The sequence below is a fragment of the Andrena cerasifolii genome, chromosome 1, assembly GCF_050908995.1.
Source record: "Andrena cerasifolii isolate SP2316 chromosome 1, iyAndCera1_principal, whole genome shotgun sequence".
Taxonomy (NCBI): Eukaryota; Metazoa; Arthropoda; class Insecta; order Hymenoptera; family Andrenidae; genus Andrena; species Andrena cerasifolii.
In genome coordinates, this window is record NC_135118.1 from 20,135,544 (window position 1) to 20,153,607 (window position 18,064).

The 18,064-nt window shown below is 40.8% G+C and overlaps 1 protein-coding gene across 1 annotated transcript in view; it reads right to left on the minus strand.

The window, feature by feature from the left end:
• Window positions 1-18,064, minus strand: part of Sls (sallimus) — a 210,430-nt gene that overhangs the window by 164,062 nt on the left and 28,304 nt on the right. The window contains exons 19-32 of the mRNA XM_076829834.1: window positions 10,540-10,662; window positions 10,233-10,411; window positions 9,660-9,907; window positions 8,961-9,217; window positions 8,662-8,853; window positions 7,070-7,252; window positions 6,237-6,845; window positions 5,893-6,051; window positions 5,626-5,809; window positions 5,422-5,549; window positions 4,210-4,638; window positions 2,365-2,728; window positions 1,841-2,286; window positions 4-403 (exon numbers count right to left, since the gene is read on the minus strand). Coding sequence (XP_076685949.1) covers window positions 4-403; window positions 1,841-2,286; window positions 2,365-2,728; window positions 4,210-4,638; window positions 5,422-5,549; window positions 5,626-5,809; window positions 5,893-6,051; window positions 6,237-6,845; window positions 7,070-7,252; window positions 8,662-8,853; window positions 8,961-9,217; window positions 9,660-9,907; window positions 10,233-10,411; window positions 10,540-10,662 — 3,901 coding nt within the window. The remainder of the gene's footprint in view (window positions 1-3; window positions 404-1,840; window positions 2,287-2,364; window positions 2,729-4,209; window positions 4,639-5,421; window positions 5,550-5,625; window positions 5,810-5,892; window positions 6,052-6,236; window positions 6,846-7,069; window positions 7,253-8,661; window positions 8,854-8,960; window positions 9,218-9,659; window positions 9,908-10,232; window positions 10,412-10,539; window positions 10,663-18,064) is intronic.

Sequence of the window (18,064 nt, forward strand, 5' to 3'; positions counted from 1 at the left end):
CACCTTTAACAGTCAACGTGGCAGACGTTTCCGTCGAGCCAGCTATATTGAACGCTCTGCAAGTGTATCTCGCGGAGTCCTCGGCGAAAGTTTCCTCGATCGTCAGGGTGCAGAGGCCCTGCACGTAAGTTGTTAAGTAATCAGGGTTGTTCAGGATCGAGATTCCGTCTTTGTACCAAATTATTTCTGGCAACGGATGGCCAACGAGATTGCACTGGAAGGTGAACCTCTCGCCCTCTTGCACGGTGGCGTCGTTCAAAGGAATAGTAAATTCTGGAGCCAATGGAGGAATTTCTTCTTTCTCAATTTCCTCGTAGGACTGCTGGAGAGTTTCCTCAACGACTACTTTCTTCGGTGGGCTTGGTTCACGTTCGACTATTGGAACCGTTTTCTCGATCTCCGTCTAAAATTCAAATGGAGGATCGAGCGTTGTTATTTCTGAAGGTAATACGTTCGTCTGGGTTTCTTAATGGGGCCTGGGATTATTCAAATAATTAATCGAATATTTTACAAGTATCTGAATGCTACGAATAAACTTCGAATATTTGAGTATTCGAATGTTATTATTCGAATATTTGAGTATTCGAATGTTATTACTCGAATATTTGAGTATTCGAATGTTATTACTCGAATATTTGAGTATGCGAATGTTATTACTCGAATATTTGAGTATTCGAATGTTATTACTCGAATATTTGAGTATTCGGATGTTATTACTCGAATATTTGAGTATTCGAATGTTATTATTCGAATATTTGAGTATTCGAATGTTATTACTCGAATATTTGAGTATTCGAATGTTATTACTCGAATATTTGAGTATTCGAATGTTATTACTCGACTATTTGTGTATTCGAATGTCATTATTCGAATACTTGAGTATTCGAATGTCATTATTCGAATATTTGAGTATTCGAATGTCATTATTCGAATACTTGAGTATTCGAATGTCATTATTCGAATACTTGAGTATTCGAATGTCATTATTCGAATACTTGAGTATTCGAATGTTATTATTCGAATACTGATGTATTCCAATAGTACGGTGTGAATTATATATCAAGTTTTTAGGCTCATTTTTTTACAAGCTTTTATTTAGTTCCAGTTATGAGTTTATGAGTTCGTCAGGGTGAAATCTTGTATCGAATACTTAAATATTCAAATAGTATTTGGATATTTGGATATTCGAATAATATTCGCCAAATAACTGAGCAACTGAAGTATTCGAACATTATAATCACAAATTGATTACATGGGGTTCATTGCACCCCAGCGTTACTTTTTAGTTACCATTTTTATATTTCTGAATCTTTTAACTTTTCAGTGATAATTGTACCTACATTCGTAACACGCATACAATCATGCTCTAATAGTCTTTTTCTAGAAATATAAATGTTGATAAGATGTAATTTGTAGTTGAAAAAATAGTTGTGGAAGAAAGCGATTATTTTTGTTAAAGTTCACTGAATTTTTAAATCTAAATGTTGATATGATGAAATTTGTACTTAACAAAATAGTTGTGGGAGAAATCGAATATTTTTGTGAAATTTCACCACATTTTTAAATCTAAATTTTGATATGATGAAATTTGTAGTTAACAAAATAGTTGTGGAAGAAAGCGATTATTTTTGTTAAAGATCATAAAATTTTTAAATTTTGATGTCAAGGTCTAAAAATTTACAGAAATATTGGCAAAGAAAAACAAATTTCCTGGGGTGCGATACACCCCTTGTTACCACGAAGGGTAACTGTCTGAGATATTAAAAGCAGACGTAGAAGTATCCAGTGTCAGTTCTCAATTTTTATACCTAACTAACAAGATTAAAAGAATATACTATGCCTTCTGCAAGATGTGTATTTCTTTAGTGGTAACGGCGGAAGTAACCGTCTCTTGGATGAAACTCTCGCCAGTGGTTTCGATCTTTTCAGTCTGCGCGGACACCGAGCACAGCGGAGGAGGCGGAAGCTTCTGCGTTTCCGTTTCCTCTTTCAATTTCCTCGCCTCCATCGTCGCTTTCTCCAGCGTTTCAGCGGCAAGTCTCTCGGCCATCTTCCTGGCGTTTTCAGCCTCCTCTCTGGCTGCTTCCGCGGCAGCCATCTCCACTTTTGCGGCCTGTAACTTTTCATCCGTTTCCTGTTTCTCGAGCCGTAGCTTTTCCCTCAAATCTTCCGCGTTCTTCAAATTTTCCACCAGGGTGCGGAGCTCGGAGGAAACGACGGCGAAGGAGTCCAACATCTGACGGTTCTCGACTATCACTTCGTTGAATTGTGGGAGCCTATCTGTGCCTAATGAAAAACACAGTGCATCCCCAATTTAAAATTGAAATTAGGACACATAATATGAAGTAAAGATTGTTTATTTACCAAAAACAATGGTCGACAGTTCCTTCAGCTTCTCGATCCTCTTCTCCTGAGTCTCCTCCCCAGGTTTCAAATAACTCTCGATCTCCTGAAGCAAGTCGATCGCGTCCTTCGGTACTTTCACCATGGTCGCTTTCCTCGCGATCACCATCAGCAGCTTACTACCCGCTCTGTTCCACTCCTTCGCCTCCTCCAAGAGGATAAAGTACTCTATACTCAGATCTATACGTCTCCTTATCTCTTCCACCCTTCTCTTCAAGCTCTGCCATCTTTCTCTCAGCGATGTGTCCTCCGCCATTCGAGGCATTGAAGCGATGGTCGATTCCTTAGTCGTCTTCACGTAGGTCTCGATTTTCTCCTCCAGAATCTGCAACAAAATCCACCGCCTCTGTGATAACACCTAGAAACTCCTTCAAAAGGAAATTCCCTGCACTTCGACACTTCTTACTTACGAAATCCACAGAACTTCCTGTGCTAAGCGCAATCGGCGTAAAATTTTAGATACTCGAATTACAATCATTAATTATTTATTAATGGGAGGTCACGACGATTCGAAGTGAAGAAAGTGCATTCGCAGCTGCTACTCTAAAAGTCGAATGATAGATTCCTACATTTTAAGCTCAAGTCGAATAAAAGGGTCTGTTAGCGTCACCATATTTAGGGAGGCGGCCGAGAGCGGATGACCCTATGCTGTCCTGCCTTTGAGGATTTTATAGGACTTAGCCTGTGTGCGGTCCTGATTGTAGAGAGTACGCGAGACTAAACAGTCTTGGCGACGGACGATGGCTGGTGACCACGTTGGGTCTCCCAGCTGTTGGGTGCCGAAGGATTGATTGCTTGGAGTAAGATGAAGAATATGGGAATGGCAAGCGGCCCGACGCCGTATTGACATTGAATAGGAACTCTGTTCCTGGAGGATCTAGCCACGGAGTGGGGAAGGCTATCCCTTCTGATGAGAGGACTGTGATGAACCCCACGGCACTTACCCTAGAACCGTTCCGGAGCGAGCGTCTTACAACCTTTTTTAAGGGGTTATGCCTACCTGCAAGGTCTGAAAACGCAAGTATATTCGGGATTTTTTTTCTTCAATTTGAAGACTTCTTTTTAAAATTAACGGTAGTATATTCGAAAGTATATATTTTAAAGTTCTTGTAGTTTTTTTTGCAATGCGATAACTAAATAAATAATGGAATTATAAGCGATCTCCCGACAGCGCTTTTTTTATTACGGTGATCACTGTAGCTACGACCTGGTTCATAAGAAATAAAAAATTCGACCAAATTTAGTCAGTATATTAGATTAGCTTGTGCTTATTCGTGGGTTTTTCATTTCCGTTGGGTAGTTGTTATATTACAGATGGAAAATGATGAAACATGAGCGCGACTCTGTGGTGAAAATCGATACTTTTGCTATGAGAAGTTGCCATTTTGTAGCAAATTAATATCTCTTGATAATAAACGATTAGGGACAAGATAATCCAATATACTAACTAAATTCCCGCGAATTTTTTATTTCAGATGAACCAGGTCAGAATTAGAACGTTCACCGCAAACTACTGACAAAAAAAATCGCTGCCGAGAGATCGCTAATATTTTTTTTTATTTATGTATATTTTCCGTCGCAAAAATTACCACAAGTAGTTTAACATGTACACTTTCGAATACATAAAGGTTTATTTAAAATAAAGTCTTCGAGTGTTTTAAAAAAAATCCCGAAAATACTTGTGTTTTCGGACCTTGCAGGTAGGTATAACTCCTTAAAGTCTTTTCTAACAGGTCTTATTGTTAGCTTTCGCTTTTGCTAAGATATTTCCGTTCCAGTCATTGCATCGAAGAACTAAACTCTTACCGCGATAGTCTTCTCAAATTGCGTAAAAGAGACAGCAGCTGCCCTGGCTGCCTGGATGTTTTCACCAATCCTCGCGTCCACGTTCTTCAGGTGGTCGTCCAGATCCTGGAGTTCGCTATGCAGCTCGCAGGTTCGTCGATGCTCCTCGATTCGTTCTGTGAACTGCCAATCGCAGATGGCCAGGTAGATCTTCACGTACTCCATGGCGCCTTTCAACTTTTCGACATCCTGGGCAGCAGCTTCTGCTGGTTCCTGTTGCTGGACCCTGGCGATCGCCTCCTGAATCTTCTGCTGGATCTGATTCACTCGGTCTGATATAAACGATCTCATCGCTTCCAGCTCGCTCGACGCGGCTTTCACTTCGGCAAGGTTCTTCAAGGACGTCGCGTGCTCTGCTTGGGCCTGCAGTTGCTCGATTTTCTGCTTCACCTGCAATTCAATTGGGGAATTAACTTCAAATATCTAGATGATTTACTGTTCAGGCGCATTGAAGGTCTGCTTGAAGAATTCTTGAAATTCTTGCGTCAAAGTGGGTCGCGTTGGTGGGCTGAAACTGTTTTCTGATGTACCGTTGCAGATTTCTGCATAGGCTGTGAAGACTACTCATAATTTACAGCTGCAGAACTACTTTCAGCGTGGGAAGAAGAGTTGAACGTTAAGGGTGAAGCATTCTTACTTAAAAAACAGCTTCACTGAGAAAATTAAGTTTTAATACTTTAGTCCACCAGTAAAGAAACGAGGTTGAATGAATTTAATTTTCATATATAATTTCCTTCTCAAATAATTTCTCCTTTTACCTTGACGACAGAAGCTTATGCTTAGGCAAAGAATGGGGACATTCTGTATTTTGTTCCAGCGCGGAGTGGACATTTCCTGTTTTTCCAGTGTACCAAATTTTTAACGTTATCTTAGGGGGGCATTCGAACTTTATAACCCTTTGTAGCTCGACAGTTCTGCAGGCCCAGTTCCCGCCAACAAAATATGGTATAAATCGCAAAATCACGAGAAATGTACATTCCCAGTTTCCCCCCTTACCCTTCACATAACGTAAAATATGATTCTCTGTAATAAATGTTCGCGAACTTTAACATATCTGAGCATTCTTTTCAATTTTTACCTGGTCATCGATCTAAGAAAGAACCTGACACTTTCGTTTCTACGATTTTACTCGCATCATTTCATTAAATAATTGTTATTAAACAGAGATCTTACTTCCTCGATGTTCTGGAAGATCGAAATCAGTAACTCGAGGAGAGTTTCGTAGTTGATCGTTGTTGTGCGCGTATTCTCGTGCATCTGCTGAAGTCTCCTCAGGATGCCCTCAGTGGTTTCCGTCTCCCCTGTTTCAGTATTCACAGTCAAATAGTAAATAGCAATTATAATACACTATTTTCATAGCACAATTTATCTAAGTACCTTTCTGGCCCAGGGAATTCATACCCTTGATTCTAGACTCCAATTCATTCACAGCTTTATTGAGTTCAGGTAGAATACGATGTTTCAAAGTCTGAAGATCTTGAAGAATGGTCGTCGTCTCTGTGGACTGGGACTTAATCACTGGGTACAGGCTTTCGCTGAATTTAGTTACAGTCTCCAACGTCTGGATGAAACAAGAAACATGTACTTAAAGTGCTGGAGATCGCCAGCTTTCGTCAGTTTATCAAGTTTCTCTACAACACTTGCCTTCGTGCTTTCTTCAATTTTTCGTTCGTACTCGATACGTTTCTCTCGTAGAATCTCACTCGTGATTCTTGTCAATTGTATCTGCTTGTTAGCGAATTTCTCTAGGAGCGTCTGAACGCACAAGCAAGCCCTGTGTATGTCCAGATAGGGGTCGTCGACCTGGGAAAGTATTTTATCATAAAAACAACAAAGAAATACTCTTCTGTCACACTGATGTTGGTACCAATAATATCAATTACATCAATACAATTCTCACCATGCTAGAAACTTATTTGTAATTTACTTGCAATATTACATAATATTTTATCGAATAAAACTGCTGAGATTAAAAATCATTTCAGTACCTTCACAGCAGCGTCCAAGAATGCCTTCCCATTGCCAGTAAGTTTAACATAAAGAGGCTGAAGCTCCTTCCACCGTCTCTCAAGCTCTTCGATCTTCGCGTCATCCAAAGTGTCAGTGTTTCTGGCCAGGTCCCTCTCGATCGCTTCGATTTCCCTGGACAGCTCTTCAACGACCAGATGGAACTGCAGGTAAAGTGATCCCAAATCGATCCTCTTCGCCACCAGGTTCTTCGTTTTCGCCCAAGCGTTCTGAAGGTCCTCCGCCTTCGACTGCAGCTCCGCTTTCTGCGACTCCTCCAAGCGTTCTCTGACCGGGAGCATCTCGAACTCCAGGTGCTCGACTTCCTCGGTCCTCAGCTCGAGATCGTTCAGCAATTGACGGTGCAGTCGGCAGAAGTCCTCTGCCATGGGAACGTCGCTGCCCATGTCCTGGTGGCCCTGGAGGAACGCCTCGGGTATGCTGGACAGCCATTTACGTAGCTCGTCGTGCTTGTCCAGGAACGCGTTTATGATCCTCGACAACTCGAGGTTCTCCTTCTCGTGCGCGGTGCAACGCTCCATTAATCGGATCTTCCTGTTCTCCAGTTCCTCCACTGTGCGCTTCACGCCCTGGAGAGTAGAAAGCTTAGAAAGTGTGCTTCAAAATTCGAGACAGTTTGGTGCTGGTGATTATCGACGTCCCTTGGGATTAACTATCTTTCTGCAAGTGTTAGCACGGAGGGAAGAGTGGGATCAGAAGAGAACTATTCACAGGAGAACCTTGAAAAGGATGTGTGTGCGTGGCTCGATGAATAAGATGCAATTAAATGTCAGGATTGATCTGTCCAACTGACCTCAGCCCCAGGCGCTCCTCTTCCTGTGACATCGAGGAGGGCGTATCCTTCCGCCAGAGGCTTCGAGGTGACGTCTTCTATGGTGGCCACCGCCTGAGCATGGAAACGCGCCAATCTTGTGGAATATAGGGGATGCTCCGTGGTCATCAGCTGGATCTCCAGCTGATCCAGTTTCGTGATTGCCTGGAAGATAACGATCGCTACTCCAAGTCGATGCTCAATTACGTGAACTGCGGATTCCTGCTTGCCTTGAGCATTTTTAACTGAGGGTTTCCAAGGAACAGGTTTGCGCGCGATACTGTGTAACACTAGTTACTCGATATTTTTGCTTGTCGTAATGCATTTGTCAATGCCTCGAGCTGAAATTGTCACTCGAGTGGCATGGCCGATGCTATGAACACAAGTTGTCAGAACTGTGGCTACCATTCCGTTAACATTCCAACTGCGATTCAACAGGCTGATTCTGATGAATTCTATTAAAGGGGTATTCTACTGTGGCATGCGGTTTTTTTTAACTTTATTCAGGAATTTTTTTTATGGACTTCATGAAAGATTTTTATTGCGGACCAGGCGTGGCGGATTAGGTGTAAGTAGAATTTTCTTCACTAGAAGTGTTTGCAAAATAATGGCAATAAATCGAGTAATTTCTTTCGAGGTGGTCGGTTTCCATGGGTTGTTTCACCGTCTTTATTTCTCATTTTCAACCAAAAAAATTGTATTCATAGATTAAGATATAATAAATATACAGTAAAAAGTTCGGCATGAAAATCTTTCGTTAAGTCCATAAAAAAAATCCTGAAAAAAAGTTTAAACGCGTTTTTCTCAAAACGGTATTTTAGACAATGATTACCATGATGTCTCAAATTATTCTACCTGACCGATTGGGCCCATCTTGCGCACACATCTTCAGCAGACGTGTCGTCATCGTCTCCAGCAGAATTAGGCCAAAATATTTTTGTTTTCTATTTTTTTTTAATTTTATAGCTCGGAGAAGACGAAGAAAAGTCGCAAAAGTTGGCACTTAATGTTCAAATTACAGCCATTTTAAGAATTGTTTAAATTTCAATTCGAAACTGCTGCCAACGATAGTCATGCCCGAATAATTTAAGAATCATTTTGGTTCTTTTAATTCGCACGAACCGAACGTTCAGAACAATGGCAACAAATCGAGCAATTTCTTTCGAGGTGGTCGGCTTCCATGGGTTGTGTCACCATCTTTACTCCACATTTTCAACCAAAAAAAATTGTATTCCTAGATTAAGATATAATAACTAAACAGTAAAAATTTCAGCCAAAAAATCTTTCGTTAAGTCCATAAAAAAAATTCCTGAATAAAAGTTTAAAACAACGCATGTGACAGTAGAATACCCCCTTAAGAGAATTCTGTCAGCTTTCCACATCTTGGTACGCCACTACTTTAGTGCTATCCTTACTTTCACTGAAAATACAGCTACCACTCGCGACAATATCGCTTTCCTGACCACTTCGCTTCTCATTTGAAGCAGTAAAGTTCCCAAATAGGATCCTCAAATACTCTAATAAATACACCAAGATGAGCATGAAAAGATCAAGCGGACAAGGTCGGTGCTCACCGATCGCGCCGAATCGAAGAAGGCTACCGCTCTATTCAGCAGCGACTCGTACTGATCCAAGTCATTAACATAATCAGCCGCGGCGCCGAGAATCGCGTAAGCTTGCTCCGTGGCCTGTTCACCTGCAAAGTGCCCCGAAGACACTAATCGTTCGGTCGATTTCGTTATCTTGATCGATCTGTCTTGAAATTCCTGGAAGAACGACAAACACTGTGTCAAAGTATTAACACTTGAGATCCGGTAACATTGACGACTAATTTATTAATCCATTAAAATGAACTTTATCAGCTTCAAGGTACCTTCGCCTCAGCCTGCAATTTCTTCAGTTCGTAGAGTAACAATTCCGCGCTCGACGCGGAATCACCGAGCTGATCACAGCTGCTCGAGAGAGCAGCGATTCTGTCGTTGAGGATCTCCTCGAGATCGCGTAGATCGGTGGCGAGCAAAGCTAGAGCCAGGCATTGCTCCAGTTGCGTCTTTCTGCTGCGAAACGACGCCTCGATCAGACGCCTCCTATCATGGAGCTCCTCCAACCATCGTTCGACTCTAATCACGGCTATAAAAGGGTGAAAAATAATTTCTAACACACTCTACCACGCGCGATTCCCACAGAAATTGTAATACCACTTGCTCCCAAAGTAAAGTGGAATCATTGCAAGCTACAAGTCCCATACATAAATCGTGCTTGCCGTTTTTCTTAATAGCGGAACCTTTTGCACTTCGGGCCTTACCCACCCCATGTATTTAAAAAGGCCCGAGAAAAAGGTTCAATGCTACCAAAGCAATCTCCTTTAACCGCAGAGGCAGCGTGTAACAACGTATTTGTATTCGCGTGCGCGCGTTCCACGACGGAGCGTGTCGGCGCGCGAAAGGGAAAGAACGCCAGTTATGTCATCGATCAAATAAGAGCGAAAGGGAGGCGAGCGCAGAAGAAAATCGTGACATTGCTTTGTAATTAACCGCACCTCATCGCGGAAACATTAATTACGGCTGCTCACCGTGATCGGCGTCCAGTTTGATTCTGTCCGGCCTGGAATCCAAGGTGCCCTCGCTCGCGATCTCCTTCAGTCTGTCCAATAAATTCTTCCCCTCCTGGAGGGCGCCCATCAACGCCTCCAGCATGTTCTTCCGAAGATCGTGGATCTTCGACAAGAAATTCTTCACCGCCTCGATCTCGATCGGTAGCAGCGTATCGTTGCAGGCCATTTCGAGGGCCCTCATGCTTTCGCGGCACTCCTCTGCTCGGCTAAAAAATCACCGTTCATTATTACTATGGTAAGGGAGGATTAACGCGACGGTGTGGAATAGTTCACATTGTCGCGAGATTATAAAGTTTCCGTAAATTACAACGTTTGCGTAGATCACAAATTTTGCGTATTAAATATATCAAATTAATTAAAGATAATTAGACTTGTTTCGGTATTAAATTTAAGGCGGTGGTCGCGAAAATGACAGCACTTTCTACGAAGGTGTCTGGTTTTTTGTATAAGTTGCAGGAAATTTTGTCATCTTCATCGTAATGTGGATTTTGTGTTTGTTGTTTGCAAGCGGTGGGTGTTTACTGCACGAACCATTGGAACAGCACGTTGCAGTCGAGTATCTGCTTTCGGCGCTCTAAGAGCTCGTTGACGTCGCGCCAAGCTTGGCCCAACGTTTCCGCCATCGCGGCGTACACTTCCGCTCTTGGCCTCTGGTTCGATATCAACTGATCCGCCTGTCGGAGTAATTCCTCCACTGGGCTCTGTTTGCTCTGTTGTCCGCGAATTTAAAAAAAAAATCTTACTTTAGTCGTTAAGGGTTGAACGCTCCAGTATTGATTGCTCGTGATAGGGTAAGTCAGAAGTATGTAAATATCAGAGAGCGAATTTGTTATTTTACCTGCAATCGAAGTAGAACATCGTCGTGCGCGCTCGAGAGCTCGGTAGCTTCGTCCATCGAAGCACCGAGCTTCGTTAATTCCGGTTGCACTTCCAGAACCTTTAGCCTCAGCCATTCCCCGCTCTAGATAAAGGACAAAGGGAGAAAAGAGGCTGAGTGAACGCTGAGTAGAGACTTTCGTGAGTAACGAACACAAATGGTAATAAAATAATAATAATAATAATTATTTATTGCACCAGTAAACATTGCGAAAGTAACACGAAGATAAAAGAACAGGCACATGTAAGAAAACAGGAAAGAGACAAATAGTAGAGTTAGGTATAATCGGTAATATTAAGAGAACCTGAAAATAATATCGTCTTTTTGTAAATGAGAAGCAGCACGTGACTTGTTAGCAATATCTATCACTGATTTAACAACATAACCACCCCAATTTTTTATGATATTCCCACTTAGGCATTGATAATTTAATGCCATCCTCGAAGACTCTGAATGACCTTCAGTGACAAACGTTGGTTAACAGAATCGGAACAGCACTTGTTCTAGTGTCTGTGATCGCATTATTACCGCAACGAAACTCGTACAGCGTAATGTGTCCATTCAGTATACTATTCGCTAATCTCGTTCCTTGGCATCGTACTCAAAATCGCAGAAATTGACACCACCAACAAGCTACATCACCCACCAAACTACCCCCTGCTTATGCGCTCCACTTTGAGCAGCGTTGTTGTGTTCCCAGTAAAATGCGCGAGAGGAATAGGGCACTGAAGAAATGATGGTACTTTCTGGTCCCTTTAATCTGCTATCGTGCGGCTCGTAAAAGGCAATGATCATACGACGCGTAATGGCGAACGAGCCACTGTTACCTTCTATGGAACCACGCGCGATGATCTAAACGCAGGTTAATGTTAATCGATGGATTGAGTTGGGAATTTTATTCAGACTAGAATTCAGAAGAAAAATCGTTCGAGTTCGTTCCTTGAAAAGTATAGAAGATACGAGCCGGTGGGTAAAATATTTATAATTATTATTTAATATTAGTATAATTTAAGTAGTTACTATTTACTATAACTTATAAGTAAAAATTAAAGTTCAAACATTTGCTTATTATTAATAGTAACGAGTGGCAAATAAACGAGTATTATGTTTAAAAAAAAAAAAATAAGTAATTCCTTAAGTGCTGTTGCAGAAGCAGCCTTGTGAATCTGAATAGGATGTGTTGTCAGCATAATGAATTGTAGACGATCTGGCTGCTCGGTCCCTCGGTCTATTTCAAATCGTTTAGAGACGAAAGGCAAACGAACATTGAGAAACCATCGCAAACGCGACGTTTGTTTATCAAGCCGCGCCGAAATACCACGCGTAGATGGAACGATTCCCCCCTGGAACCCCGACGGTCGTCAGTTTCCGCGTTTCTGATCGTGAAAATAGCTACTGACGTTTGCACTCGTGTAAACACGTCGACGGGTTAACGAACTAATAGGTAGATGGGGAATAATCGATGAACGATAGTGTGAATTGCATCAAAGATCGGTATAAAACTGCGATCGATGACTATGGAACGATTATGCTTGACATCGTACATCGATAGTATCCTTTTCTAAAATGATACGATTGATTCTGTAGTAGGCTCGCAACGCGGCAGACCGAGCGTTGCCAGACAAGAGGTCATCCTTAAATTACGTAAGGCTTTTTGGAGGGGGGGGAGGGGAGTCGCGGATTTCTTACGTTTTCTTACAAGGAGGGAGTCAGGTAGCGTCTTACGTAATATTGTTTAACCTAATTTTAAATAAATACAAATTCTATCATTAATTTTCCAGAAAAGTAGTTTTAGTTTAAATTTCCCGAAACCGAGTTAAATGAATTATATAAACCTTTAAAAGAATTTTAATAACTGAACAAATTAAGTGTAAAAAATATTACGTAAGGAGGGGGTTGGAATATAAAATCTTACGGGGGAGGGAGGGGGTAAGAATTCGCCAAAATTACCCTTACGTAATTTAAGGACGGCCCCCAAGCGCTGCAAGGCACTGCGTTGTCAGAGAAGTGCTGCAACTCCTATTTAGGCGGGTAGCCGGCAGAACTGCGCGGCCGAGGCAGTCTGCGTCGAGTAACGAGACACATTAATATGTACACCTCTTGTGTAACGAACTCAAATATATATCTATTTTACTTTTATCCAACAATTCTTGTTACGCTATTTGAGAGATTTAATATAAATACTCTTTCGCATTAACAGGATCAATTTTGACCCATCCAAAGCACCTAACCAGGTGTATTAAATTATTTATTAGTATTACTACTTACAGAAAATAAGGATTTTTCATTATAACAAGATCAGAGTCTAATAGAAAAGCTTGTTTTAAGGTGTGTATGAGTGAGATTGTGGGTCAAAATGTTAATTAAAACGAATATAAAGTTCATTACAAATTTCAATGGAACACCAACTCATAATAACTGGTACAGATTCATACACAACACTGTTCTATAAATTTTTACCACCTTTCGAATATAAATGTATAGAATAATAAAATTTGAAATGCTGAAAGTTATTGGTGTGGTGAGGCTTAACCGGCTTGCGGATTAACCCGAGGATGACTCGGTGTAACCAAACCGTATCAAAATGGACCACCCCGAGTCAGCCTCGGGGTAGCGTTTTCCTTCGTAACTTAAAAACCAGACCTCGTATTAACATGATCCAAACTGGATATTAAAGCTAAAGAACTATACTTTTTAGCAATATTAACCACACTAATGGAAAATATGTTTTTGCACAGTTGCGTTCGTCTAAATATTGTAAAAGAAAGTGATATTTTGAAACCCACAAAGAATGCAAAAATCAGTCACTAGTTACGGAGATTAAAAGTAACAATGATATTTTAGGAGTTCTTGACGATGCTGATGTCAAAATTGGGGCCGATGCAGCAAAATTCCAAATGGCGTAAATCTCAAAATATTATTTACAGGAGTGGAACTCAGTTTCTGTTTGTCCAACAATTACTACAGATTTGAAATCAGCATCCTCAAAAACTATTACATAACCTGGAAGAAAATGTTTTTCTTCGCGGGAAAAATTAGTTCATTTCGATATCGAACTCTGCCACCATATAGGTCCGCGAGCCGGTTAATGACGCGTTCGGAATTAATTGCAAAGGTTTGTGTAAATACAGCACGAAAAGATCGTCCGGTCCATCCACGCCCAAATATGAATGATTTCTAATTAAATGCACCGTTGCTCGGACACAAGAGCAGCAATTGTGACGCTTTCGTAGCACGTCAAGCGTGATTCGGCGTGATTGGGACAGTTTTAATCAAACGATACCGTATTGACAATCGTTTCGAATTACCGTGAGCATTTATTGCTGGCGTAACACCGATAAAAAAAGAATGCTCGCGAGTGCTCGATACTTATATCGTGACGAATGATGCCGCATTAAAAATAGACGTCGGAAAATGAAATTCGATTCCCGCGTTCACCAGGCGTTCTTAAAAATATATCGCATCCATTAGCTGGACTTTTGTCGAAATCTAGTGCCTCGATAGTATTCCGTAACATTAGAAAAGAACGAAACGTGAAAATGATGAAAGACAGATGCCCAAGCGGTCTCCGTTTTTACTCCTACAGTGCCAACAATTCTCTCGAATCAATTTATTAAGATTCACGCGTGCTGTCATCAAGCATCAACGAATGTGCTGCAGAGTGCCTCATTAATTACTGTTCATTTACATTTCGTATTGAGCTGCAAAAGTTACTAGATTTTTTTAAGGAAACGGTAGAAGTGTTGCCATCGAAATTGTGTATTATAGCTTCAAGTTGTGGCAAAGAATTTGAGGAGATATTCCACTTATATTAAAAGCGATTTGCGCCATTGTTATTGCTCCCATCCGTCGGATTGTCTATCAGAAGGTTTGGATGGTGGAATCGCTTTTCAAGCCAAATCTTTTTTACAATTTCACTTGCAATTGCTGCACCATTCAGGAAAAAAGATGTAAGAGAAATGCACTTGAATGGAATTCTAATGTTGGGAAAAGCAATGCTTTGATGCCAGTGAACTCTTTTATCGCGCAGGACGCGTAGGTAAAGCGCGCAAACCACGAGCAGCCGCGAAATTTTATTAGTCGCAAACGACATTGGTACTCCTTTGGTGGTGACATCACATCCCTTCTTGTACTCGCGCGTTTATTTGTAGCGAATCGCCGCCGCGTCATTCTAAATCCTTCATTTACGCGCGATCACCGTTGAAGAGAATTTTACTCATTCCGCCCACGCTGACAGTTTCTTTCTCATTCGAATTAAAACGCTATGCCGCCGTGGCTCTCAGAGATTGAATTTCATACGGGAAAAAATGATATTCTTCAAAGATATCACTAATTCTACAGAGATCCAAGAACTTACAAATTGGGATAGGGGAGACCGGGGAAAGTTGACACGTTTTTCAGTTTTTTCAATTTTTGTCATTTTTGTTTGAATTAATTACTTAATAACAAATATGCTAAAATATACTTTGGTGCTTCCTCTTTAATATATTGTAAATGAAAACTTAAGAAAATACATACAAAATAAATGGGAAAATGTTATATGGATGTAAGCACTCAAATAACAAATAAGAATATTTACTTTTTCGATGTAAGCACTCAAATATCAAATAAGAATATTTACTTTTTCGCTGTAAAAACGAGAACAACTAAAAAACAATTGCTACTGCCAATGCACACCGACGTACCCTCTACCGCAGTAAAGAATTGACCAATAAATTTCACAGTGTCGAGATAATTTTTCTGTATCAACTTGCCCCGGTCTCCCCAACTCGTTATTTCTAAATCTATTAGTCTTTCAACTCAGATTTTTGATTAACTGTACTCAACTATAGACTTCGGATTAACTAATTGTAAAACGATTGAAGAACCTTTTAATAATAACTGAAAGTCATCTGTTTCTGAATTATTAATTCCCAACTGCAATTATGGAATACGATGAAAGCACCTTTGCTAGTAAATTATAAGTCCTTTCTAACTCTTTAAGAAAGCGTAGAGTTACTACGAACTCTGCTTCGTCTACCCAATCTCCTTGATACGCTGTATAAATTTCACCCCACCATTTGAACGCTCTGTACGCAGTGCACAAGAGAACAGAGGCAGATGATGGATTCCGATAAATTAAAAGCTTTGGAAAGTGGAAGATCAATGGAGGGCGTGCCTCGGTCGAGGACAGCGATACAAAAGGATTTACGATGCTGCTCGTCTTGCTTATTAACCAGCTCCGGTGGGAGCCTAATTACGTTTACGCCCGTAATAGCACATTACCTTTCTCGCCTTGATGTTAGATGAACCAGTAGAATAAACCTATGTTTCATGCAAAAAATACAAATTACACTTTGCATATCATCTAAATTTCATCTTCCCCTCTAATTAATAAATTGGCGTGGCTTCTCTGTGGGATTTACCACGAACACTAACAAATTTCAAAACGTCGACAATATTCAAACAATTACTAATTTGTAGTTTGTAATTTGAAAAATTCCTTCAATGTCACTTGGTGGTACTTGACAAAACTCTGAGCCTCGCATCAACTCTTTCAAGTGAAACACTTTTGTCTTCTACTGTTCGGTGCGTTTGAGATCGTTCTTCAGTGGAATAAATCATTCAGGGACAGAAGAAATCATTCGGGAAGGCCCTTTGAAAAAAAGCGGCCAGAATGAAAGCGACGACGGATTTCCGGAGCACCCGGGGATAAGATTCTAAATCTAAATGCGAGCTCGCGGGCAAAATCGGGAAGAGAAAGACGAGACGAGAGGGCTAACCCCTTCTGGAGCACAGATGAGAGAGAAAGGTAGCGTGGAAACTAGAGAGATCGGTCCTGGGTTCGTCGACCCGGCAGTTGGGACACAGAAAGACGAGATATGCTTCCATTTTCATCTTTGGCGGTCCGCCAAAGTTTCGTCTGGACCGATCTCGTCTCCTCTCCTACTGCCATCCGTCAGCGACAATATTTTCTTCATTTTTCTTTATCCATCCTCTTGTCGGGATCTTCGAGCATACGCGGATAATCGAAGTGGAGCCAAAAAGCCGACGTTCGAGACGTTCTTTATTTCAACAAACACTCATTTTTCACATCTATCTTTAGCTTCGCTATGATGTTTTACTGTTCAGGAAATCGGTTCAGGTCTCGCGATAATTCTTGACTTTTTTCTGAAGATCCTCGCAGGAAAGAAGAAAATATAGAATATTCGACGTAGGGTAAACTGCACCAATGCTGACACTGCACTAATCACTGGCACTCCTAATTAAAAAGCCGAATATTAAGAAGTACGAGCTTGCAAGGTACTTTTTACAATTTCTTAGTTTTCTTTCACTAGGACGCTGCAAAGTCCAGTAGTTGAATTGCACAGTTCACATCTGGCAACACCACAAAAAAGTGTTAAAGGTAGCGATGGGACAAAAGGGGGAGTTTTAAACGTTTTCTTAAAATTTTGGTAAGGAGTTAGTATATTTTGTCGATTTATAACTAATTGCAAATAACGGATTGAAATACAGATTTAATAAGTGTTCTAGGTATTTAATAGTGAATGAAATAGTCTGTTTGAAATGCATCTTTAACTATTTTTTTCTACATAAACATTCAGGTGCCATTTGTAGTAGGCTCGCGTCGCGGCAGACACAGCGTTGCCAGAGAAGTGTTGCTACGCGGTTAGTCGGGAGAACTGCGCGGCTCAGGTAGTCTGTGTCAAGCCGAGTAGCGAGACACATTATATGTACATCTCTTTTGTAACGAACTCAGAATATATATATATATATCTATTTCACTTTTACCCAACACGTTGAATCTTTTTAAAATAAAAGACTTAATAGGTTGGTACTCAAGATGTCTTATTTCAATAAGAAATCCATAATCATCGATAATAGCGAAAATTAAAAGCCATATAAAAACTTTACAAAAAATATAGACATTCCAATTGGAATTTCTGCTTAGGGTGCCAATCATTGTACATTTTACCGTATATAAATATTTATTTATGTACACGGGTTACAATCCTATGGATTACAAAATCAACAATATACAATATAATTAGAAGAATCGTATAGGATCATTAAAAATTAGAAATTAGAAATATCGCAGAAAGATACTTTAATGCGACCTAATCGCCATCAAAAAAGTTAACCACGCACGAAAGCAAACACGAGATAATTAATTAACTCCCACGATTTGTGTTCCAAAAGCTTGATACTGACTCCTGAGGAACTCAAATTCGTTGTTAGAACACACTCTCACTACAGACCCCATATACGATCGAGTAATTAATCCAGCCCGCTAAATGCTGGCAATTACCAGCCACTCATTAAACCTCGCGAGAACAACCACCTCCGTTTTATCATCCTGCGCGAGGCCTCTTCCGCGCGCGCTCCTTGAAAGCACGATGGATCGAGGGGTACGCGCCACGGTGGAAATAAATCACACCAATCGCCACGAATAAGGCGAGCTATCTCGCTCGACCTATCAAACGATCGCACACGATCGCGTAGCGCA